The sequence below is a fragment of the Mercenaria mercenaria genome, chromosome 3 (assembly GCF_021730395.1).
Source record: "Mercenaria mercenaria strain notata chromosome 3, MADL_Memer_1, whole genome shotgun sequence".
In the NCBI taxonomy this organism is placed as follows: Eukaryota; Metazoa; Mollusca; class Bivalvia; order Venerida; family Veneridae; genus Mercenaria; species Mercenaria mercenaria.
Window position 1 is genome coordinate 42,309,730 of NC_069363.1, and position 27,576 is coordinate 42,337,305.

The window sequence follows — 27,576 nt, forward strand, 5'->3', positions numbered from 1 at the left end:
TCAAGTTTACATTAACAACGAAGGTTTATATCGCTGTTTCTATTGGTTAGTGGTTGTCGGTCGATTATTATGTACATGAAATACACGTGGGTCGTGCCTACAGTTTTTACCAGTCGTTCAGTTTATATTTTGTCTTAATTTCATATGAACAAGTTTCAATAATACTCTCTGATGGAAACTAAAGCATTCAGTAACAGGTAATGTTTTTTCTGTTTTATTTAGTGTAGAATTGCAGTACTGCTTTTATCGATTGTACATAGCAGACGATCGTCTGCGTTTCTGTGTATGTTTTACATCGTAGGAGTAAAATTATTTGAAGAATTCTTCTCAGATAAGCCCTGATCGCAGATCAATAAGCGTCTCGTATATTGATGACAAATAAAAAATTATTTCTCCGAGAAATATTTGTCTCTAACGTTTTTGAGTGCAATAGAGCTGCATCCATGTTTTCTTGGATGGTAGAGATGTAGGGAAATTAATCTAGATCAACATTGTGAAGTAACTTACCATTGCAGCAAAAAAAAGCAGGTTTCAACACAAAAATACTGCATGTTTGTTTAATATATTCTAATATCCACATTACTGTTGACTTTAGCAAAACCGTCCATATCGTATGATCTGTGTAATGTTACTGAGAAAAGGTACTTGATAACGTAAGTGTCAAAGTTAATGTAACATGGTATTTAGTAAATTACTAAAACGCCTAAATTATAGATCTACGTGATATTAGATCTATGTGTAATATTTTTATGTACATAGAAAGTACCTTTTTTAAGTGCGAAACTCCAGGTTTTAACCAAAAACGTAAATTAATCGAAATTATCATTTCAGTGTATTTGCTTGTTTACACGCATTGTCTCTGGTCTAATCAGTGAAAATAGTAGAACAATTTTTAAAGTCGAACTAGATCTAGATCTCTATTCCAAAAAAGTTAAAATGTCTCTGAGGTGAAATTGAAGACACCTTTAAAAGGGAATTTTTGTTTGAGATATTAAAGGTATGCGAGTAGACACTTGAGCCTATTTCGTGACCTTTGCTTTAGTTAACCGCTCGTTTCCTTGGGGCAGTAGGCCTACATATGTAATGTAATATACAAAATCAAACTGTTTTCGATTCGTATAGGGTTATCAGTGCATGTAGAACGTTTTTAGCCTATACATCGGACGCCGCTTTTAAAAAATAGGTTTGCGTTAAAAATTCCACATGTTTTATCAAAAATCTACTGGACAAGCAGAATATTTTCCTGTCTTGGATCAAGGCCAGATAAAGTGGAAGATTGGCATGTTATCACTCAAATATTGAAAACTATGTGCAGAACGGCTGTCGTGTTTATAGTCTGGAAACTACTCCTGACGTCTTGCCCTCTCGGCTCTCAACTTTTTGTGAACTTCGTATTTCTTCCAGGAAATCTGTTTGCGAAAGTAATGAACAGAAAATCGCGACAGAAAGTATAGATATAAGAATTGCACTACTAGCATCGTGTTTTGTCGAAAGAGTTTAGGTAGTCTGATAATTCCTGCGGCTGTTCAAATTTTGTATAATTATGTCCCTTTTCTTCTCAAAACATACATAGATAATCAGAGCCAAGACTGATGAAGTCGGAATATATAACAGAATTTTAAAAAAATAATTATCTAGTCGGTAGCCAGACTATAGTTTAGGCTGCAGTCCGAACAGGTTATAGAAATATCAGTATCAGACGGCCATACTTAAAGTATGGTGTACAAATATTCCAAACACGCAGTTTTCATCCTGTAATTTTCAAAGTGGATTAAACCCTGGACTTCAGCCTCTTTTCCATTAGTATGATATAGTCTTTTTTATGTGCGAGCTATTGTAAATTTATGCATGCCGGTCAGGTACACACCCCCTACCCCACCAACGACTTATTCCTGGACACCGTGTGCGCGTGAATGCACATGCTCGTACATACACATTTTGGTGAGTTTACTGCTAGTTGAACGCAGTTGAAGTCTCTTATGACCGGCTTAATGCTTTTCATGAATGCATGGTTTCATTATTCCTTTGCTCTCTATGGAAATTCAACGGTCCTAGCATTATGACAGTTCAACAGAAATATTTTCCTTGGAACATGAGTCATGAATAGTGATTAGTAATTCACCACAGCATGCAAAGAAGTTTCATACGTATTTAAGTGATTAAGACATTATATTGTATTGTTCTAAAAGCTTTTTTTTATATCATGGCAGCGGTTACAAGGTTAAGAAAGGTACAGATATTTACTTTAAATATGCACGTATAACAACAGCAGCAGCAAAGAATCGGCTAATTTCACATAATACATTCATAAAGTTTGACACGCTTTCAAGTTTGAAATATGTTTTTATCAGAATCTCGTGTCAAATTCATGACTAAGCAATATATAACTGTTTCACCATACTTTCTTGGCTCATATCAGTTTTGAGTCATTGCAAAAAGCCTCGTATGAGAGTTACAGATATAACTTCATTTTGTCTATTAAAGTTGAAGTTACTTTTCTGTATTGAAAAATAAAAGAAAATCTGCCATCGGATTGAAGCATTAATTATTAGATTTATTTGGTACAATATCTGCCTGTTAGTACAGCCGAAAGCTGTGTTTCCACCAAGGATCAGATCGATTAGAACTTCCACTCCGCATCAGGTTTCGACGCGAACAGCCTTTAGAAGCGTGTCTCATTCACCGTATATAGATTAAACAATTAGGCTTATTGAACATGCAGGTTCAACTTAAGGACATTTTTTCTGTAGAAAGAGCTAGGAAAGTAGACGAAGAACATACTGATTCAAGTTATAGCGAAAGCTCGGGAAACTGAAGCACACGTTGTTCATTGACATTGGGATAAACGATACACGTTGAATTAGGGCACGCAGACTGAATGATTAAAGAACCATTGGATATTAGATATTAGAACCTACCCCCACCCCACCCGCCGCGCACACATCTCGACTGTTTCAAAAACTTTCTTGACAATCGGTCGAGGTCCCACTTACAAATACTTGCTCAAAGCACTAAAGTTTTAATGTTTCTGACTGGAGAACATGTATTTCACGGAATGCACACTGTAAATTTGATCACCTAAAAAAGATGTTTGCTCAAGGCCGTTACTTTAAAGGTAAATATTTGTATAATTGCCGTGATACAAAGCGAGGCTAAACGATATAAAAAATGAACTTTTTGTAGAATATAGTGTGTGGGAAATGAACAAATGGTTTGAGTTCATAAAGTTTAATCGATAATCAATATACAGTCTGTAAAGGAAGTCGGATTTTGAGTATTGAATTAATTTGGAGTAAAAAAAAAATGGAATAAAAAAAAAAATGAAAACCGTTTCAACAGATTTGTAATTTAGATATTATATTTGTTAATGGTGTACCATTTTGGTCGAAAGTCTGCTTTACATGCGCACACATTTCAAAATATGCGTGCACGTACAAAAGTATACGTGCACGCTTAGATATTATACGCACACGCTTTATAGTGCACGCTTATATAGACGTGCGCATGTATATATCCTTGCACTTGTTATTACACGTACACTTATAAATTTACATGTGCATGTCCATATACCCATATATATGCATGCACCAATATATTTATGCGTGCACGTATGAAAATATAATAAAATAAGTCTGTAGTGTGTTGAGATGAGCCTTAGAGAGAAAGGGATATTCTCAGAAAATTTCAGCTAAATATGAAGAAATAATAAATATAAATATATTATTTTAGAGCACTTGACCTCAGAGGCTCTATAGAGTCGTCATCATTTTCTGAGCATTTCTGTCGTTTATGACAACTTTTAAAACCACAAAAGACGTGTATAATTTATATATGATCCCGAGGGACATATTATTAAACCGGAAATTACTAGTCCATTTATATTTCGAAACGTAACCAAATAATTTCACATTTCCTGGCCCGTCAGAATAGAAAAGTCAAGTCTAGGACTCCCTAACAATATCTCAGTCAATGAACAAGTGTGAGTATGTAAAATGCACATTATTTTAATAACTATGTTCAATGACCTGTCGACACTAGTGGCGGTAATACGGTCTGATTACAGCATACCCGTTAAAGTTTTCGGGTATGTATCGCGGCGAAATTTGACAGGGTGTCTTGAACTTTAAGTAAAAATAAAGACACAGCGAGACAGTGAAGAATTTGTGAAACTCGATCATGGAACATTATATATACTTTGTCTGATTTTGATCAAGAAGATTATAAATGGATTTTTTTTCCAATTCAATTTACGCATAACGTAGTTATATGTTCTGCATGCTAGACTTTCACTGAATGTATTTAAAAATGATTTTCCTACGCTGGCTGACCACCAAGTTGTGCCAAGAAAATGCTCCCGCAATTTGCTCCCAGTTGTGCCTCTCGTGTAATCGGTGTAAAAGAAATACCGGTTTTATTATTATAAACAGTCCTGCACATGCAATGCCGCCAACCTGTGCGTATGATATACGCTCAACAACTGTGAAACAAAGATGAACATGCATACAAGTAGATTTATTTTGGTCTTGTAAAAAAATGCGGGTTTTTCATAGTTTAGTCAAATCTGGTTTTGAATACTTATACTGTCATTATTATGCGTCTTGTACAATATCGGTTTAACATTGAAATTCTTCAAAGCCTATTTGAGCCGTGCCATGAGAAAATCAACATAGTGGGTTTGCGACCAGCATGGATCCAGACCAGCCTGCGCATCCCCGCAGTCTGGTCAGGCTCCATGCTGTTCGCTGACAGTTTCTCCAATTCAAATAGGCTTTAAAAGCGAACAGCATGGAGCCTGACCAGACTGCGCGGATGCGCAGGCTGGTCTGGATCCATGCTGGTCGCAAACCCACAATGTTGGTTTTCCCATGGCACGGCTCATTTTTCATTGACATACTTATTAGTTGTTACCAGTTCAAGGTTATATTGAATTCCAATGCACTTTTATGTAATAATAGATCTTGTTATTTGATATTTATGGACTGCTTTCAATAAGCCAAAGATTAACCTTTAGACATAGTCATGTATATACATGTAGAAACTAGTATTTTCATAAACTTGTCAAATATTGGCAGTCTATTTTAATGATATTTGACACACTTTGGTTTGAAAGGATATAGTCAAGTATGTATGTACAGTATTTGGTTGTTAGATATTATAGATTTATATATAGCCTTGAACATGATGTTTAATGATATACCAGTATAAAGTTATGTGAACTGGGCCATTTTTCTGTGAAAAGCATCATTTATTAATTATTTACTTGTACTTTTTGTGTATCTATGGAAACCTGTATTATCAATTAATTTTCAGTGGTGTATAGCTATATCTTCTGCATGCAGAAAACATTTTATAGCAGTGAGGGAGATTTAATTATTTTTTTATTATTTCTGATAATTTGCTAAAATTACTGGGTCACTTTATAGAAACCTTCATGACAAATATTGGTGGTGCTATTTCTTATTTTTTTTAAAGAATATTTTCATCAAGCAATAACAGAAATAATGTTTTAGAAATATGTTTATTCTAAGAATATACTACTACAGAAAGGGAAAAAATACAGATGTTGCTGCTTCTTAAAAACTTCACCATATTTAGAACAAATATTCTTTATTATTTTAATTCTGCAATTGTTCGATGCTAAAACACAAGGGGAGGGATGGTCTAGTGGTTAAGGTTTTGGCCGCTCAAAATGGGGCTGGTTGGTACAAGCCCCATTGGGGTCACAGCCAGGCCTTCTCAATTGACACCTGAGACTGGTTTTTCCAGGAAGCTGACTTGAAAGGGGTTCAGATAGGCTTAAAGCTTTCATCACAACTGAGCTTGAACTAAAGTAAAACAGTGATTTTATATATCTGTTAGTGGTCAAAGATATATTGTATAATTATGCTGAAATTGCTGAAACTGAAACTGCATGGAACTGAACTATGTTGTGTTTGTCTGTATTGTAATGCAGAAACCATAATATGAGCCGTGCCATGGGAAAACCAACATAGTGGGTATGCGACCAGCATGGATCCAGACCAGCCTGCACATCCGCGCAGTCTGGTCAGGATCCATGCTGTTCGCTAACAGTTTCTCTAATTCCAGTAGGCTTTGAAAGCGAACAGCATGGATCCTGACCAGACTGCGCGGATGCGCAGGCTGGTCTGGATCCTTGCTGGTCGCATACCCACTATGTTGGTTTTCTCATGGCACGGCTCATATGTTTTGTGACAAAGAAGACTAAAGGAAATTATATTTCTGTATACAGTTCTGAAGGAAAATATTATTTTACATTTTGTATTAAGGAAATTTAAGGTCTAAATGTGTATTATATTACAAAGGTTATAACATAAATATAGATGTGATACAAGGTTGATTTGTTACAACCAATCTCTTAAAGCAAATTGCATGATCTGTTATTTTGAATATTGAAGAGTAGGTCAAAATGGATGTAGACTTTTGTTACTTAATTGTTAATGTGAGATCTCATTTTATTTACATTACTTGTGTCAATGTTGATGTATACAGTATTAGTTGTATATTCAAAATCATTGCAGCAGAAATATTTTTGTAATATATAGCTTAACAAGACTTTGCAAGTCTGTCTGTATTTCTTAAAGATCAGTAAACAAAATATACTTCCTCCTGGATTATACATTTAATGTAAATAGCAATTCATTGTTCACCTTTACCCTGCTAAATTTCTAAAATGGACTGGTCTATCATTCAATTTGGGCCATAATATTCATTTTTCAAAGGGGTAAATTTTCGCTGAAAATTTCCTGTCTGAATAGCGAACAGTACAGACCATGAGCAGCCTGCAGACTGTTGTGCAGGCTGATCTTGGTCTGCACTGGTCGCAATGCTGCAAGCAGGCTATAAAGGTGAAAGAATTTTTTGCTTAAGAAATAATATATCTCATCCAGTGAATTGTCGCTGAATAAATCATTGTTTGGTCCGTTCAGATGCGAAGGAATTATATCACGAGGGCGCAGCCCGAGTGATATAATAATACGCATCTGAACGACAAACAATGATTTATTCACGAGCAAATCACTAAATGAGATATATTATTTCGATTCTAACACGTTACCAAGGATTTTGAAGTACATCCTTGTTGGCATTCATTATATAAATATTTGCCCGTTTTCCATCTGTTTCTTTTCCAGCACGCCGCTACGCCGTTTGACGCTGTGAGGTAATAATCGTGACGTCAGAACAGTGAATTGTTGTTTAATAATTCACTGTTTCCAGCCTTCTTTGTTTAATAGGAAAATGAATCGTATCGTGTTAGAATTTATCTTTTAACATTTGTTTATGGTTATTAATCCTTAAAAGCAGAAAAAAAATAATATTATACATGTGACATGGGGGGAGGAAAATAACCCAAATGATTTTACTAAAGCCTATGGATTGTAATCTTATTATTTGATGGTTTGGATGCATTACTGTTAGTTTTTTTCCCCGAAACTTGGATTTTTTAAAGGTTAGCCATAAATAACAAAGAGCTATGTATAGAATAGAACTTCATGGACATATACTTATATACATTACTATATTTTCTTAAAACGTTTATTAACAACCACGTCAGCAGTCTTTAGTGCCATGTGTACATGGTGACTGTTAATTTTAAAGTCTCCCTACATGTACTTGGACTTAGTGTTGTTATAACTATTTTCTAGTTCTTCTGGATTGTGGAGTACGCTCTATTTTATTTCTAAAAAGGACAGGTCTATCATTCAGTTTGGGCAGTTCCATTTATTATTCAAACTTCAAAGGGGTGATTTCTGACTGAATAGCGATCAAACAGTGCAGAGCATGGTCTCAGTGCAGGTTGATCTTGGTCTGCAGTACTCTGCACAATGGTCGCAAAGGCAAAATCACTTGCTGCCAACAGGCTAAGGGTTAATCTATATAGTGCTAGGGATCAGTGGAAGGGATGTTGTACATTTTGTTACCTCTTCATTCAAACTGAGTCTTCTATACTTTTTTACTTGGTTGCATTTTATGCTTGCCACTGGATTTGCTGGTGGAATCATCAGGCCTAGAAATTTTTGGAACTGAATGTGACATTTAAGCAGTTTGATTGTTATAGAAGGCATACCAATCTTTGGAAAGCAGTTTTCAGGTTTTTTCAGGTTTGTTTTGGTCCCCTGAGACCTGAGAGATTCTGCTGAACATAATAATGTTCATGGTCATCATAACTATTGACAGCATGTGGTAATATCGATACTTCTGACAGTTTTGTTCATGTGACCTGTATAGATCTGCTACTGAAATTCCCATGTTCATATAACTTTTATATCTGCTTTCAGAAATATGGGTATACCATATATATCCCCTGTCTTAGAGGAGATAGAAGATGCAGTTGAGAAATGGGGAGGTTTGTAAAATATTTCTTCTTTGAATGTCTGATGTCGTTTTCTGATATTTTTTTTTTACTTGCAAACTGATGTTTAATAGATCAAGCTGAGAAATCTTTTTGAAATTTTCAGTTTCTTTTCCGTTTTATTAAAAATAAAATTCTATTTTGCAGTTAATATTGAAAAAAAAAAAAGATACATTGATTAGTCATTGCATTTAATGTATATTGTTTTAGCATGCATGGTAACCTATTTAGGCTTAACCCATTGCCAAATACCATACACATTTAATAGTACACATTATCGATTGAGTGTCAAGTAATATTTTGAAATACCTCAACTTGGTATGTGTAACATAATTTATTATCTTTTGAAATATATGCCTCAGTGGGTGCAAATCTAAAGTTTATGTATTTTATTTCACCACCTGAGCATGTGATAGTAACATGCATTTGTTTGTTTATATCTATATTTTCAACTGTGGGAAAATATATATTGTACATGAATATAAGTCATGCTGTTTTCTTGTAAAAACAATTCAGGGGTAACTTGTTTGCCTGCCAATGGTCTGTTTGATTAAAGGTGGTCAATCTGATCTGGACCTGAAATATCATTGGTGTTTTTTTCATATTTACTGACCAGTTGACTGTTGTACATCAACTTCAGAAAAATTATTATTGCCTCCCTTTTAATTGTTTTACAACCAATATAAAGTGCAAGGAACAAGATTTAAACTTGTTTTTTGGTTCATATTGATGAAAAAATACTGATAGCTCTGTCTCAAATGGAAATATGAAACTGAAAATTCTACCTAAAATCAAAAGAAATACGTAACATTTTAATCTTCTTTTTTACCTTAAAATGAGATAATATCCAAAATTCATGAAACGAAAAGGTATATTTGTAGAAAGGCTATTGCTATTTTTTTCCCTTGAATGTAGCTTTAACAGAATATAAAAAAGTTATGAAACATGAAAAAATATCATTACTGACAAGATACAAGCACAAGGAATGGTTTGTTATACATGTAATTAATTCAGTCTTAGATCCATGCATGTGATACTGTTAGCTTTACAAGTAACTATTTTATGTCCAGATCCACACATGGGATACTGCTGGCTTTACATGTAATTGTTTCATGTCCAGATCCACACATGGGATACTGTTGGCTTTACATGTAATTATTTCATGGGAAGGTCCACACATGGGAAGGGCCACATATGGGATACTGTTGGCTTTACATTCATGTCCAGATCCACACATGGGATACTGCTGGCTTTACATGTAATTATTTCATGTCCAGATCCACACCTGGGATACCTTTGGCTTTATATGTAATTATTTCATGTCCAGATCCACACATGGGAAGATCCACATATGGGGTACTGTTGGCTTTACATTCATGTCCAGATCCACACATGGGATACTGCTGGCTTTACATGTAATTATTTCATGTCAAGATCCACACATGAGATACTGTTGGCTTTACATGTAACTATTTCATGTCCAGATCCACACCTGGGATACTGTTGGTTTTACATGTAATTATTTCCGTTTCAGAACCACGCATGGGATACTGTTTGTGTAACATGTAATTATTTTCTGTTTCAGATCCACGCACAAGATACTGGTTTATGTTGTTTGGGAATCCCATACCTGTATGGTTACTGACAATCGCCTACCTAGTGTTTGTGGTGTATGCTGGACCTAGATATATGAAGAATCGCAAACCATACTCATTACAGACTTTCATGGTCGTATACAACATAGGGCTTGTTATTCTCTCTATTTATATGTTTTTTGAGGTTAGTATGCAATAAAATCTATATAGTTTTAATATGATATTCAGTAAAGGAATGTAGTTATCTATCATTACTGCCACATGTCAAAAGTGGTAACTTAGCTCACTGTTACCGTATTAAATGCTGTATAATGGCTTTTGAATAGTTTGTTTTTTGGGTTTTTTTTAAATCAGTCTAGAATATTCTTCCACATGTTACTATGGAGTTGGTCACATTCAAGGTATATGGGGAGAATTGAAGGTCTAAATAGATAAGATACTAAATCTCTTTGTTTTTGTCACATTCATATTGAGATTAGGGTGTCAGAATGTATGCTAATACTGTTCAAATATAAGACTATATTGATTTTCATGCCTTTTAAGATAATAGAGGGGTAAGCAAGTGCTCATCTCCATGGGGTATATGTTGTTCTAAAGCAACTGACAACCACCTGGGTAACCTTAAGTGTGGAAGGCTGTGGGTTCTATTCCTGACCATATTGTCCTTCTCTGAAACTGTCATGGTGATGTATACCATCAATGAGGAATGAGGTGTAGTCTCAGAGTGATTAATATAATTTGTAGAACTTGTTTCACAATTAAACTAAAATTAATTAGTATAAACTAAACTATAAAAATGTCAGTTCTAATCTCCGTCTCTATACATTCTAAGCCCCAACTCTTACCCTGCCCCCTTACATACCCCGAAATGTAACCACCATTCAGGTACACTTGTTTACCAGAGTTATTTTATAAGGATCAAAACGTTCAGACATTATCACTTTTAATGTCATCTTAAATTAACCCTTACCCTGCTAAATTTCTATAATGGACTGGTCCATCTTCCAATATGGGCAGTACCATTTATCATTTGAAGGGGTGTTTACTAAAAATTTACTGACTGAATAGCAAACAGTGCAGACCATGATCAGACTGATCTTGATCTGCACTGGTCGCAAAGGCAAAACCAATCGCCGCCAGCAGGCTAAGGGTTAAACAAGATACAAAAAATTCTACCTTTTTATCATGGGGTCAGAAAAAGTATTTTAAAGATCTGTTCATGCATGTTTTTTTAGTCATCACCAAGGTGACCTAGATTTTAATCGTTTAGTACACAATTATATTTCACTCTTAAGCAATCACAAAGAAATTGAACAAAATGTACAAAACTGAAAAATAGATGTCAGTTATTCACAGTAAAGTCAAACAAAAAGATTTTCATTGTTTTTGTATGCACTCTTCACTGCCTTTGATGACAACTATGTAAACAAGAGGGCCTTGATGGCCCTATATCGCTCACCTGTTATCATTGCACTTAGGACAAAAAGGTCTTCAGAAAAAATATCTAAGTCCAAAGGACAGGAACAACAAAGGGAAGAAATTTAACCAAAAAGAAAAAAAAATTCTTACAAGGTACAGATATGTCAAAATACACCTAAATATTGGAGGTACCATCCATGTTGTACCACTGAAAAGTGGTCTTGGTTTTTCCCTACGGCCAATAATAAAAAAGTTACTAAAAATAAGCTATTTATAGTAACGTAAAAGGGAAGTAATTAAAAAAAAAAATTGTATGTGAACAAAAGAAGGATCTGCCAAATAAATCTGTTGACATAAATGAAATTTCAGATCAGTATCTTCATTAGTTACGGAAATATACCCATTTTAATTTGAAATAAAGGGAGGTTATTTGACATAAAATCAGTCCATAGTTATCTACCCTGATTGGCACAGTCCAACTAATGACAATAATGAAATTTCAAATAAGTCCTATAAGTACTTACTGATATAAATCCATTTTGATTACAATCAGGGGAGGTAATCAGATATAAAATAACTCTGGAACCTACAATTGGATCTGATTTGCCATGGAATGCAAGATTATTGTTGTTGAAGATATTTTGGAAGTTTGTATCAAATATAACCATAATGAAGTCTCTATATGGCTGCAAAAGTCAAAATAGCCAATTTTGGACCTTTAAGGGGCCATAACTCTGGAACCCAAGATGGAATCTGGCCAGTTCAAAAAAGGAACCAAGATCTTGTGGTGATACAAGTTGTGTGCAAGTTTGGTTAAAATCAGATCATAAATGAAGCTGCTATTGTGCAGACAAGGTCAAAATAGCTAATTTTGGCCCTTTCGGGGGCCATAACTCTGGAACCCATTATGGGATCTAGCCGGTTCAAGAAAGGAACCAAGATGTTATGGTGACACAAGTATTGTGCAAGTTTGATTAAATTCAAATCATAAATGAAGCTGCTATTTTGCAGACAAGTTCAAAATAGCTAATTCTGGACCTTTAAGGGGCCATAACTCTGGAACCTATAATGGAATCTCGCCAGTTCAAGAAACAAACCAAAATCTTATGGTGATACAAGTTGTGTGCAAGTTTGGTTAAAATAAAATCATAAATAAAGCTGCCATTGTGCAGACAAGGTCAAAATAGCTAATTCTGGCCCTTTCAGGGGCCATAACTCTGGAACCCATAATGGAATCTGGCCAGTTCAAGAAAGGAACCAAGATCTTATAGTGATACAAGTTGTGTGCCAGTTTGGTAAAAATCAAATCATAAATAAAGCTGCTATTGTGCAGGCAAGGTCAAAATAGCTAATTTTGGCCCTTTCAGGGGCCTTAACTCTGGAACCCATAATGGGATCTGGCCAGTTCAAGAAAGGAACCAAGATCTTATGGTGATACAAGTTGTGTGCAAGTATGGTTAAAATAAAAATATAAATGGAACCACTATTGTGCAGACAAGAAATTGTTGACGGACGCACGCACGCACACACGGACTGACGACGGACGAAGGGTGATCACAAAAGCTCACCTTGTCAATATGTGACAGGTGAGCTAAAAAGGTAAAGAACATGATCTAATGGAAAATCAACAGAAAATTATTGTTGAAGGTCTTGTCATAAATAAAATATGCATAACAATGTTGTACAGACAATCACTCTTACATTGTGTTTGCTTGTTTGTTTGATGTGATTTTTAAAGCGTTTTCAACTGTTTTTCACTTTTTTGATACTGTCCAAAAAAGTTTTCCCCAGTTTTTTTAGCTCACATGAGCAATGCTGCTCAGGTGAGTTTTTGTGATCGCTCGATGTCCGGCTTCTGTCGTCGGTCTGTCTGTTGTCTGTCTGTCAACATTTGGCTTGTGTATGCGATAGAGGCTGTATTTTTCAACTGATCTTCATGAAATTTTGTCAGAATGATTACCTTAATCAAATCTAGGCCAAGTTCGAAAATGGGTCATCTCGGGTCAAAAAGTAGGTCACTAGGTCAAGTCAAAGAAAAACCTTGTATATGTGATAGAAGCTGTATTTTTCTGTTGATCTTCATGAAATTTGGTCAGAATGATTGCCTTGATGAAAATTAGGTCGAGATTGAATATGGGTCATCTAGGGTCAGAAACTAGGTCAAATCAAAGAAAAACCTTGTGTATGCGATAGAGGCTGTATTTTTCAATTGGTCTGCGTGAAATTTGGTCAGAATGATTGCCTTGATGAAATCTAGGCAGAGTTCGAACATGGGTCATCTTGGATCAAAAACTAGGTCATTAGGTCAAATCAAAGAAAAACCTTGTGTATGCAATTGAAGCTGTATTTTTCAATTGATCTTCATAAAATTTGGTCAGAATGATTGCCTTGATTGAATTCGAATATAGGTCATCTGGGGTCAAAAACTAGATCACAAGGTCAAATCAAAGAGAAACCTTGTGTATGCAATAGAGGCTGTATTTTTCATTTGATCTTTATGAAATTAAGTCAGAATGATTGCCTTGATGTAATCTAGGTTGCGGCTGAATATGGGTCATCTTGGGTCAAAAAGTAGGTCACTAGGTCAAATAAAAAAAAACAACTTGTGTATGCGATAGAAGCTGTATTTTTCAATTGATCTTCATGAAATTGGATCAGAATGATTGCCTTGATGAAATCTAGGCCATGTTTGAATATGGGTCATCTGGGGTCAAAAACTAAGTCACTAGGTCATTTCAAAGAATATACTTGTTTAAACTCAAGAGACCACATTTTGGGTCCAATCCTAATGAAAATTTGCCAGAATATTTATTTCCATGAAATCACTAGGTCACAAACATGTTTATACTGTTATTGTATGTTTCTCAGGTGAGCGACCTAGGGCCATCTTGGCCCTCTTGTTTGTTCTTTGCAAGTAATGACAACGTCATGAATCAGAGGTTGTTTATTCTCAACTTCAGACATGTTGTTCTCTGTCACTGATAATTTTGGCTTACCCGGGGACTAAACTTGTCACCTCTGGTTTAACAGTCTTGCACTCTACTTACTGAGCTTCAGGACAGTGCACACAATCAAAGATGGGTCTTATACTCTCATTTTATCTGTCATTGAAATAAGCAGGTACTTTTTTTCAAACAAATTATAGTAAATACATGTGCTCTGAATTTTGGAAATTAAAAAAAAGGGCTGCATGTTAAATCGAAATAAACATCATTTACCAAATGTTTTAATGTAAACCAGTATGACAGTTTATAATTTATAGATTTTATATTGTATTTTTCAGTTTATGTTGAGCACATCGGCAGCAGGGTATAATTGGCTTTGTTCACCATATAATCAAAATACATGGAAAGACCCACGGGAAATGAGGGTACGTGTAATCACTAGGATCTCTTTATAAAATGTGGAAGCCTCATAGAAGGTCATCTACATCATTTATATTTTATCAATAAATCAATTGTTTTATCTCACTATTTTGAGAAAGGAACAGTATGAATTAATCGTTAATTCTGTTTGTTTGGTCTCCCCAGGTACTTCATGTTAAAGTAATTCAGTGATTTTTTTTATGTACTGATGGTTTGATAAAATGAAGTACATAACACTTCGTAGGCATGATAAAAATCTTGAGAAAGGAAATTTCCCAGATTTGTAAATGACATTCTTAAGGACTTATCATATATATTAAGTTGAACAGATTTAAAGACCTTCCAACTTTAAATGTTAATGAAGACCCCAAGTGCCTCGCTTGGCATTATTTCAGTCACAAGCCAGCACTAGGGTACAACCACTAACTTTTCATAAGCCAAATGGATAGCTTCCTCACAAAAAAAAAAAGAATTCATCTGGGGTGAGATTTGAACCTACATTGGAGAGGGTCTAGTGAATTGAAGCTAGTGGCCATAACCACTATCTCTAACATGATGCTGTGTTTAGCAGGCCCGTGGGGTGGGTTCGGGAGGGGTATCCCCTCCCGATTGCGATTTTTTTTTTAATATGGCACATGAATAGATGCATTTTCCTGCTACCTGAAACACCTTTAAGGATGCATGAATGTATCATATATTTAAGTAAAAGTCTACCTTTTAATCATTTCATTGAGCCTTTTTCAGTGTATGTATGGTTGTACAGTCACAGTGTATGGACTTATTTTTCTGTATGATACCCAGTTGAAAAAAATGTTGAAGTTTTAAGATGATTATTAAGAAGACTAGCTCCTAGACTATGATATTTTTTTCCAATTTTTACGATTTCATGTAGGGAACTGAGCCAGTCTATATACTATGTCCAATATAACAATTTTAACATCAGTCCTCTTAGAAAATCTCTAGAATAGACTGGCTTTTGTCTCTATGAACATAAAAAAGAAAAAAAATCATAGAAATGTCATAATTATCAGTATAGTGGCTAGTCTAATTATTAAGGGTATCCTATTTGCAAAATGGCCAAATGTTTTTAGATTTCCAACAAAACAAACGAAATATTATGACATTTACTATTTACATCGTAGATTTCAAATGACAATGAGCTCTTAACTGTACCAAAGATCTATAAAAATAAATAGATGTGTATTTTATACTTCTTTGACTGTACAAACTATAACATCACAGCACATATTAAGTGATATTTTTATGTATAAAACCCCTCATAAGTAACGAGTTTTAGATGCGTTTTGTGAGATTTACTGAGAAAGTAAAGGTTAAGTTTTTAAGTAAGGTTATTGGACCCAAAACAGTAGTTTCAAATTCATAATTGTTGTAAAATAAAAAGATCAATTTAATAAATTTGGGGAATGTTCCTTAATGTAGAAACAAATTACAACCATCATAATGTTTCAATTTTCAGATTCATTTTAAGATTTACTTAACAAAACCAACAATGTTCTGATCATTCTTTAACACTTCCAAAGAGTAAAAAACATAATAGTTTCTCCACTACCCAATCAAGTACCGATCAAGCGATCAATGAAGCATGCACAGATGAACTTTTACCTGTGACATGCCTGGGGCTAATTTCCACAACCGGACACGGTTTTATGGCTCTTTTAGCCTGTGTATTGCTGTCAAATCAAGCCAGTTGCGCTGGTGTATAAATTTGTTAATTGAGGGGCCCATAGTAATAAAAATCGTAACTAGGCAGCCAGCTGGGGGGGCCCGGGCCCCCTGGCCCCCCACCTGGACACGTGCCTGTTTAGATATTATATATTTATATACATGCTATTTATTTTATTATAGGTGGCCAATGTTATGTGGTATTATGGAATATCTAAAGCAATAGAACTTATGGACACAGTTTTAATGATATTACGAAAGAAGGATGCTCAGGTCACATTTTTACACGTATTTCATCATGCCACTATGCTCAATATTTGGTGGTGGGTGCCAACGTTTACACCAGGTGGACAAAGTAAGTAAAAAGTAATGAATTTAGGCACTGTCTTTCGTACAGGAAATCCCAAACAGTGTCATTTTTTTCTACAGAATTTATTGAATTGCTAAGGGGGGAATAAATGAGAAACCACTAAAAAGCTTTAAAAGTGAAACACAAGAGTCAGTTTTTGAATTTGTTATTTTATATGTAAAATAAATGATTGGAAATTTGATAATATGAAAGGGTTAGGGGAGTAATGTTGTAATAATCAGCAAGGCTTTAGCCACTTTAAGTCCAGGGTAAAATTGCAACTATGGCTTTAAAATCTAAGCATACCCTAAATGATGTAACCACATTAACCCTTACCATGCTAAATTTCAATAATGGACTGGTCCATCTTCCATTTTAGGCAGTACCATTTATCATTCGAAGGGGTGTTTACTGAAAATTTACTGACTGAATAGCAAACAGTGCAGACCATGGTCAGACTGCACGGATGTGCAGGCTGATCTTGGTCTACACTGGTCGCAAAGGCAGAATCAATCGCGTCCAGCATGATAAGGGTTAAGTGCCAAATTTGTATATATGAAATTCATGTGTTAAACTTTATTCTTAAAGTGTAATATTCTTCATTTCAAAGTTATAGCAGTTTACTTTTTAAGAGTTTTTTTTTTTGTAAGTACAGGATGACAAACACAAGTTAGGTAATACTCGTACATTTTAATGGAAAGATATCAAAGAATATGAAAGAGATCAGAGATACAAAGGGGATGTATATGTTTAGTTACCATAAAATAAAGGAACTTTAACCATGTTCACTCTTCACAATGATAAAAGCTGATATGAATACCTATATTGAAGTGACAACAAGATATAGTCAAGATATAGTGTAAATCAATGACATGAAAACCTCAGGTTCAAAATTTATTCAAGACTGTTTAAACTAAAATGAGCCTCACCATGAGAAAACCAACATAGTGCATTTGCGACCAGCATGCATCCGCGCAGTCTGGTCAGGATCCATGCTGTTCGCTTTCAAAGCCTGTTGCAATTAGAGAAACTGTTAGCGAAGAGCATGGATCCTGACCAGACTGCACAGATGCGCAGGCTGGTCTGTATCCATGCTGGTCGCAAATGTACTATGTTGGTTTTCTCATGGTGCAGCCCAAATCATTCTTTTTCATCATTAAATTTCCTTTGGACTGAAATGTTGAAAACTGCTAAATTGTACCCAACGTTTAAATGAGGTTAGTATCTGAGGATACTTAATTGATTTTATACATTTTAATAGCTATTTTTAGATCAGATTTTTGATGATTGGACATCACATCATCAACAGCCAATATATTATCTGTCTTGTTAAACTTTATACATATATGTATAATTATATATATATGTATATGTATATTGGTCACTTATTTTCAAGGTCAGTTGAGCTAATGCAAGTATATTCTTTGCCAACTCAGAGTGATTGATATGCAATGTATTCAATTCAAATGTCTGTTGCCTTTTCAGATGGATGAATCCCTACATATTATTACAATTATATGTTAATGTACATATTTAGCTCAATACCTGTGATCATTTCTTGTACAAAGAGATTTTTGTGTTCTGTTTTTTTTTTTCTAATTTTATCAAATTTTACTACGGAGGTGCAGTTATCACAATTTTGAGACATACTTCAATGATACTTTCTGGGACATTGCTTATAAAGAAGACTTCTGTGAGAGCAGGCACAGTGATCCAGTGGTTACACTGCCTGACTATGAAGCCAGGGGTTATGAGTTTGAGCCCCACTCCTCCAGTTAAAGTTACAAACATTTGGATAAGAGTATAGTTTATTTGTGCTTTACATCTGGCACACTTAAAAACCAGGGAAGCTTCTGGAATAGAGGTGTCTTCTGTATCTTGCACCTAGTATCTTCCACACTTTACTGGAGGAATCAACCATACGGGTTACCAGTGAAGACTGTAAATAAATTTTAACACACACACAAACACAACTCGCATGATTCACACAGTCATACAGACACACACATTATGGCCTCTGTAGTACAGTTCAGTTGTACCACTTTGAGGACCAAGTGGACATGACCTGTCCCATTTTGAGGACCAAGTGGACTTGACCTGAATCTTTACTGACATTGTCAACTATTATCGTATGTTATTTTGTCTTGCTGTACATGCTATATCTGTGATAACAATTTACTATCTGGTTGGGTTTTAATAAAGTCGATCATCTTTATATAGTATATAATCTTTGAAGGACAGGTAAAAGTGTGAGATTCAAAGATTTTGTATCGGTTATTAACCCATTTCCATAATCTAGCACAGAACAAAATGAAATTGCAATCTGGACTGTGCATCTGGTGTGCATGGACTTATGAGTCTATCATTCAATTTGGGCAGTACCATTTATTATTCAAAGGTGTGTTCACTGAAAATTTACTGACTGAATAGTGTACAGTGCAGACCATGATCAGCCTGCATGGATGTGCAAGCTCAGAGCAGGATAAGGGTTTTATTAAATACCTTGGTTTTGACAGTGATAACATTACTCATATAGGTGGGTGTCTTAAATATTGAAGTGAAAAATCTTGTACCACTTCAGTAGGCTAACCACACACACATGATGTCAAATTAGTGATTTTTAAGTCCAAAGTTCAAAAACTTGGTATAGGTTAAAGAATTCAGTGTATGCATTTAAAATTGTAGAGGTATAAAACTATGTTATACACCATTTATTTAGGAACTTAAAAAACATGATAGATCTGTATTCAGCATAATTGTTTTATTAATTACAATGAATTCAAAATAAATCTGTTACCAGTTAAACTTTATATTATGGGTTAAAATGAAGACTGTTTTTTACAGTCAATAATTTTGTACCTTAGTTCACATAAAAATGACAGGCAATATTATAAATATGGACTGCATTACATTTGTTGCATGTTTACAGTCAGTTGCTAACATTATGGTGATTACGTAATCTCATATATATGTATGATTTTCGTGGAAAAAAGGCTTATTTAAACTTATCAGTTTTGACAATGTTTTTGTTGGCTTAACAGTTTTTGATAGCTTAACAAGTATTGATTTTGCATAGAAAGCAATGTTTTAATAATATATGAGCCGTGCCATGGGAAAACCAACATAGTGGGTATGCGACCAGCATGGATCCAGACCAGCCTGCGCATCCGCGCAGTCTGGTCAGGATCCATGCTGTTCGCTAATAGTTTCTCCAATTCCAATAGGCTTTAAAAGCGAACAGCATGGAGCCTGACCAGACAGCGCGGATGCGCAGGCTGGTCTGGATCCATGCTGGTCGCATACCCACTATGTTGGTTTTCTCATGGCACGGCTCATATTTCATTTTTCACTTTTTATAAATCTCTCTTATGTGGTAAATAGTAGACTTGTTTCATTTATTTTTGAGAATATATCTGCCAAAGGAAAAAGGTTTTAAAGAGTTCACTGATTTATTTATGCATCCATGACATTGTATAAAAAAGATCCAAGTTACTGATCATAGTCTGTTCAAATTATAGATTAAAAAAGATTTCAATCATTTGCTTCTATTAGAATCACTGCAAAAGGATTAAAAATTCGGAAAGGTTTAATTGATAGCATGAATAAATGAATAAATATCTTATATATCAATTCAGAATCAATATCATTCAAAGTTCCACGATAAATCCGTGCTGATTAATCATATATGGTATAGATTGATCTAGATCACTGTATAAATCGATATCTTTACTAAAGTGGCAAGCTTTCCGATTTATGATAAAGAAAGTATTTTTATTTGTTATTCTGACATGACTCGCATTGATTGCTATATAAAGATATAGCAAACAGCCTATATATGAACCTTCAATAAAATATGATTGGTTGATACATTTTAAGCCCTATGATTGTAACATAAGAGATTCTATGTCTATTCCATTATATATGAATTATTCCTGGGCCAAATGGTTGTAAACAACATTTCGAAAACAAAATATGATAAAAAGTCATACCGACTTATGTGCATGGTCGTAAAACATGTTTTGAACTCCGCTACGAGCGAATTAGCTCAGTTATGATTCAGAGGTGATGTCAGGAAAGTATGACATAAAGTATGATGTCATCATGATGTGACATCATACGATAGTTAAGCTTGTAACACTGGGTCAAATAACAAAAATTGATGATTCTGTTCATAAATAGTCTGCAAGCTGTTAGATTACTAGTTTATAAATACTTTTCAAAATTCTGATAAAAAAGAAACAAATATGACTGTAAAAGTTCTATTGGCTATGCAACACTTTTTAACCATGGGGGTAAATTGTAACAGCATATGACCTGAATGACGTAGTTCGCTGAAAATGTAGTACTGTAAAATGCGAATGATTTGCATTGTTAGAATTGAAATAATAACCATGTTCCAATGATTTTAGCGGTTAATAAAATATCGGCAGTCGTTTGGATGCGAATAAATTAAATCACTTGTGCTATGCACTCGTGATTTTATTCATTATGCATCCTAACTCCTGCCCATGTTTTATTAACTGATACAATATAGGAACAGCTTTATTATTTCCTAAGAGTCTTACAAAAAATGGATAGGACATGGAAATGAACTGTTTGACAAAGTTTTGACCATTAAACTAGTACTGTTTTTATACAGCATAGCTCAAACACACCTAAAATGCCTACATTTCATAGGTTTCAAAGCATTATGTTAACTCTTGATGTACTGTACACCTTTAGGCTATTTATGTTTTTAACTTTTTACATGCATGTATAGTTTGAGTTGTTATTCTTATAGTTCTTGCTTTTTTAATGAAAAGAAACTGTAATGTATTATTTTGTGTTTTCCAGCTTGGTTTGGCTCGTGTTTGAACTGTTTAGTTCACATTGTTATGTATTCATACTACGGTTTAGCAGTTATACCATCACTGAGGGATAAACTATGGTGGAAGAAATATATTACATCATTCCAATTGGTAAGTTTGTTTATAGTTTGAAGAAAGGTTTGAATATCAGATCTACTGCATCTGTTGCAAGGGCAGTTCTCAGAACTTACAGTTTCTGATTGTGTGTTTGATCCACACAGTACATTCTACATGTCTCCAGGGATGGCAGTGTGAACTGACCTGAAGTTTGATGATATCTTGGATTATTTTGAATATTTACTGAAGGACATGGCAGAATTGAAATAAAACATAGCAGAACCATTTCTGAAAGCAATCAATTTTAGTAAGTTATATACCTAGAATAATTTAATTAGGGTGTAGCCCAAGTGAATACACATGGCTTATTCCGGATTACTGTTGTTATAATGTATTAAAAAAAAATGGTTCTGCTTTATATAATTTAGATTCTAATATGTTTTCAATGTAAGCCAGCAGATGAAACAGAGAAACACTATTTCATAGCACATAATGGAACCAATTATAGTACGTTGATGTGACGGTGACGTGTTTTGACAGAGTTGAAGTGCTGGACATATCATGTCTCACAGAATAATTTAGGAGTGCATAGATGTCTAAAGAGTTAATTTTCTGCACCTAATAATCAGTACTACGTGTAAATTAAGTGTAACATCATTCTTTTATAATATTTTGATTTCTAAAACATCTTTTATATAAAAAAGTAGATCAAATGTAGTAGCACTCTTTCGCCAAATAATATGTCATTACAATGTCAAATTTCTGTGTTTTAATGGAAAAGTACATGGATTTTTCATTGAGCCGCGCCATGAGAAAACCAACATAGTGCGTTTGCAACCAGCATGGATCCAGACCAGCCTGCGCATCCACGCAGTCTGGTCAGGATCCATGCTGTCAGCTAACGGTTTTTCTAATTGCAATAGGCTTTGAATGCAAACAGCATGGATCCTGACCAGACTGCGTGGATATGCAGGCTGGTCTGGATCCATGCTGGTCGCAAATGCACTATGTTGGTTTTCTCATGGCGCGGCTCATATTAGAATTTCATTTGAAGGATATTTCCTGTTTCACTGGAAGTCCCCAAATTATGTAACAGAATTTATAAATTCACTAAGCAAATTAATACTTTGATTGAAGGTTCCTTTTGTCTGTTTATAAATTCATTGACTGTTGATTTTTTTTCTCTTCAGATCCAGTTTGTGATAACATTTTCACACACGGCACAGACATACTTTTCTGACTGTGACTTCCCGATGTGGGGCCAGTATCTACTGGGTGGATACATGATAATTATGCTCATTTTGTTTGGCAACTTTTACATTCAGTCCTATATAATGAAAAAGAAGAATAGAAGGGACCAAGCTAAAAGAAATGAGGCAGCAAATGGCTATAAATCAAACACTTACATTAAAAATGGCAGCCATAGCAATAAAATCAATAGTAAACAAGTTGATGATAATGTTACAAATGGTAATTATATAGTCAATGGACATTCAAATGGAGTAATCAAGAGACATTGATTAACTGCACTGAACAAAATTAGGATTTTTTAGAAATTTTATACTCTTATAGTGAACATTTTGATGCTGTGTGTGAACAAGCCATTTTTTGCTGGTTTTATATCATCATATCTGTAAATTATTATTGTTGTGTTAACTTATTCTTCACACAGTGTATTTCTGCAATTTTTATATTTGTTTAAATTCGTTTTTCCATTTTTCATTAATTAAATATATGCTGATCTCATTAATCAATCAGTTATTCTATTTATAGGTCATGCTACTAGTACCCTCAAAGCCAAAATGTCATCAATCCATTAAAATGATTTTTTATATTTTGCATACCTCAGGCTGCTTTGTTAGCTGCTAAATGAGTTAGTATATCATGAGTTCAAGATGGAGTTATCTGCTTCTCTTTGTAAATTCAGTTAATCACTTCTTGCATTGAAGTGATGAATTATGAAATAAAGCAACAAAACTACAAGGTATTGGGCATCAGACGCAGTATTTTCACATATGGTGTAACACCAGCGAAAATATAAGAGCTGATGTTTATGAGTGAACGATATTTAGACCTTCTGTGTGAAAAAAAATTTCTTTTATTAGATTGTCAGATTTTTATAAAAAAATCTACGAGGTATTGTTGTTACTTGATCGTCGATGTCGGCGTTGGTTAAAATTTTTGTTCAGGTCCACCTTTTCTCAAAAACTATAAAAGCTACAGCTTTGATTTTTTGCACACTTGCTTATCATCATTAGATGACTGTGTAGACCAAGACACATAACTCTGATTGCATTTTGTCAGAATTATGGCCCTTTTTGTACTTGGAAAGTTGGAGTTTCTTGGTTAAATTTTTTGTTTAGGTCCACCTTTTCTCAAGAACTGTAAGAGCTACAGCTTTGAAACTTTGCACACATGTTTATCATCATTAGTTGACTTTGCATCTGGGTAGATTTCTTAAGAAATATTTAAGCATATAATAACAATCAAAAAATTTACTAGAAGCAAATCAAACGAATGCCAGTTTCACAAACAAAATCATTTTTGTAAAATTTTGAATAAAATATTTGCACATACATTTTTGTCATTTTGTTGTACCAGTTTTGTCAGGTCAGATCAGTAGTGTGTTATTAGCTCATTAAATTTTTGTTTTTCATTATTGTCTATAGTTCAACATTCCATGATAAGTACATAAATCACAGCTGGAATGCATAGAAAAATTGAAGTACTTTAAAATCCCTCATTTATATGAGTTTTATCTACAGAAGGGAAATAATCCATTGATCATGATTTAGTAAGCTGGGTAAGAGTTATCTGAAAGTCAAGTCAACTTGGTTGTTTCTGAGGGCAAGATCTTATTCTGAAAATGGTTATCAGACCTCGTAGAAGCCAGAGATAAAGCAAGAAGTGCCTAAATGAAATGTTGATCTACCAGTTTTTACCAAGTTTATGAAGAATAAAATGCTTCTGTTTAAGTACAAGTAATACCAACATTCTCTCACTTGAAATCCCTAATGAATTTTAATGAGGTACTTTTTGGTCTTTATTCTTTCCACATCTTTATTCAAGATGGTACTGTATGGAGTTCTATAAATTAAGAAGAGGCTGAGATATAAATACATGCATAGACAAATGTAAGCAATCCTTATATAAAGTCAGGCCTGCTAAAAAATTGTCACAAATTAAATGGTGTGACTTGCTGCTCATAAATAGAGTGCAAAACTAGTAGGTAGTACAGGTGTACCAGTACATCAATGTATATGTCTTAATAAATGATATTTCAATATTGTGAATTTTGACTCCTCAGACACATATTGAATTATGTAATTATATCGTTCAAATGCCTATACATTTACAAGCAGGACATCTCATCCTCTTGATTGAATCTGAGGAAATTTGTCCAGTACTAGGAATGTCTTATGTATGACAACTTATTGTCTTGTGAAGAATAAACGTTTATTGGATCATTATATATTACTGTTTGCAAATGATAAGTATTTTGTTTATTGCAGATATATCAACCATAATTCATTGATACAGTTTGTTTAATAAAATGTATCTACACTATGTTAACAAAAGCAATAGTTCGAGACCAGTCTCAGCATAGTAGGCTCTGATTGGTTGATTTACAGAACACTTCTCAAATGACCAATGACAGGGTTGCTGATGGAGACTGGTCTCCATCCTCAATTTTATAACTTTTTTCACTGACTTTTGAACAAGTTTTTATTTTCTACAATTTAGTTTTTGTTACATTGTTTATATTTGCTCAGCGTTGCTTTTTGCTATCTAATTTTAGTTTAAAGTTTATAGCTAGTGCCATTTTTATAGAAAGTATTAACAGTTCTAGTAGAAGATACGAACTATAAAGGTTAATGTTCTTTTTTTGAATGCACATTATGTGTAAGTGGTATCTTGAAATTTCGGTTAATAGCTCTTCATGTGTACTTCAAACATTTTTAGATAACAATCTAGCTGTTGAAACAGTAATAAAGATTTTGGATGTGTCAAGGTTACATATTTGTAACATACTCGTTTCTGAACTGCACTAAGTTGCATTGTTACCTTGAACATAAGTATTTTTCCATATTGACCTGTAAATTTCATATCTGAGGTGTTTGATGTAATTTTGAGTGGTGCTGTCACATTTAAAGGTCAACAACTCTGATAGTATCAATTTTACTCAGGCTAAAGAACAAATGTATAACATTTATAAGTGCATATGGGTATGTAATAAAAAGGTATATAAATATGCACTATTTCTTTCACAGAGTAACATTGTGCTTTTAAAACCTTACAATATCACCACTGTAGAACTTGTACATAATTCTCAATAAAAACCTGATACTCTGTAAATACTGTAGAGGTGTGCAACATAGTCCTCTTTTTCTGTCACAGACTGTGAAGTACCTCTGATTACCAGTCTAGTGGCCAGGAGTCTGATCCCACTGAAAGGCTAATGTTATATGTGAAATGAATTAATGAATTACTTTGTCTAGAGTTATTCATCTTTATTTGTAGTTAAAATGGGCAAGTAGTGAGTTTCTTCTTACAACTTTTAGGGAATCAGGCAACACCAGACTCTTGTGCACAACTAAAAAGAGACATGTATTACAATCTATCCTATTTATGTGAACAGTGTAAACAAACTGAAAGATTTTTCAAGAAGTTGAATGTTAGAACTGATTGAAAATAAAAACCTTCATCTTGTTGTTCTTCTGTTTCTCTCCATAGCTAGGGGTAAATATGGATGAATACATGTTATTGTAAATTAACATATAATTAACATATCATTAGTTTAGTTTATATAGAATTATTTAAGCTTGGTGTCTTTATTCTGTGGAACCAGTCAAACGCATTGTGGTAAAATCCACCACTGTATTGCTGGGAAAACTTCTGCATTGTTTAGGAAACCAGTACTGCACTTCTGGGAAAAACCTGTTCAACATTGTAGAGAAAATCGTGTGCTGCACTTTTCGGAAAAACCTGTTCTACATTGTAGAGAAAATCCTGTGCTGCATTTTGGGGCAAAAAAAAAAAAACTATATTGCAATGTATTTCCCATTTGTATTATGTATTAAGTATTTTATATCATTTCGTTGTTATAAGTGTTTATGTGAAGCATGTTCATTATAAATGAATAATTTTGTAAATGTTTCGTGCCTTTATGTAATACAAATGCTTTGTATAATTAAAAGTAAATCCATTTTTTCTAGAAAATACATTTTGTAGCTTGTGTTTTAAAAGGAAGAGTCTACTGGTATTTAGCTCACCTGAGCACGAAGCACTCTGGGTGAGCTATTGTGATCAGTCACCATCCGGCCAGCCGGCCGTCCACACTTTCCTTTTAATAACATATCCTAAACCACATGGCCAATTTTGATGAAACTTCACAGGGATGTTCCTTGGATGATCTTCTTTAAAATTGTTCAAAGAATTGAATTCCATACAGAACTCTGGTTGCCATGGCAACCGAAAGGAAAAACTTTAAAAATCTTCTTTTCCAAAACCACAGTACCTAGGCATTGATATTTGGTATGTGGCATCATCTAATGGTCCTCTACCAAGTTTGTACAAATTATCCCCCTAAGGTCAAATATGGCCCCGCCCTGGGGGTCACATGCTTTATATAGAGTTACATAGGAAAAACTTTGAAAATCTTCTTGTCCAAAACCACAGGGCCTAGGGTTTTGATATTTATGCCCCCCTTCGAAGAAGGAGGGGTATATTGTTTTGCAGATGTCTGTCGGTCTGTAGACCAGTCCGTTTTCGGATGATAACTCAAGAACGCTTAGGCCTAGGATCATCAAAGTTGATAGGGAGGTTGGTCATGACCAGCAGATAACCCCTATTGATTTTGAAGTCAATAGATCAAAGGTCAAGGTCACAG

At 34.4% G+C, this 27,576-nt stretch overlaps 1 protein-coding gene across 3 annotated transcripts; it reads left to right on the plus strand.

The window, feature by feature from the left end:
- Positions 1-26,908, plus strand: LOC123524974 (elongation of very long chain fatty acids protein 2-like). Of its 3 annotated transcripts, none has more exons than XM_045303626.2 (7): positions 1-197; positions 8,298-8,365; positions 9,957-10,150; positions 14,669-14,755; positions 16,617-16,788; positions 21,616-21,740; positions 22,877-26,908. In XM_045303626.2, exons 1-7 carry the CDS (start codon positions 172-174, stop codon positions 23,204-23,206), a joined length of 1,002 nt encoding a protein of 333 aa, XP_045159561.1. In that variant the 5' UTR covers positions 1-171; the 3' UTR covers positions 23,207-26,908. The 3 variants fall into 3 exon arrangements, with proteins under 3 accessions (XP_045159561.1, XP_045159563.1, XP_045159562.1); XM_045303628.2 differs by lacking the exon at positions 1-197 and adding an exon at positions 3,956-3,979; XM_045303627.2 differs by lacking the exon at positions 1-197 and adding an exon at positions 5,048-5,121.
- Positions 26,909-27,576: the final 668 nt, after the last annotated feature.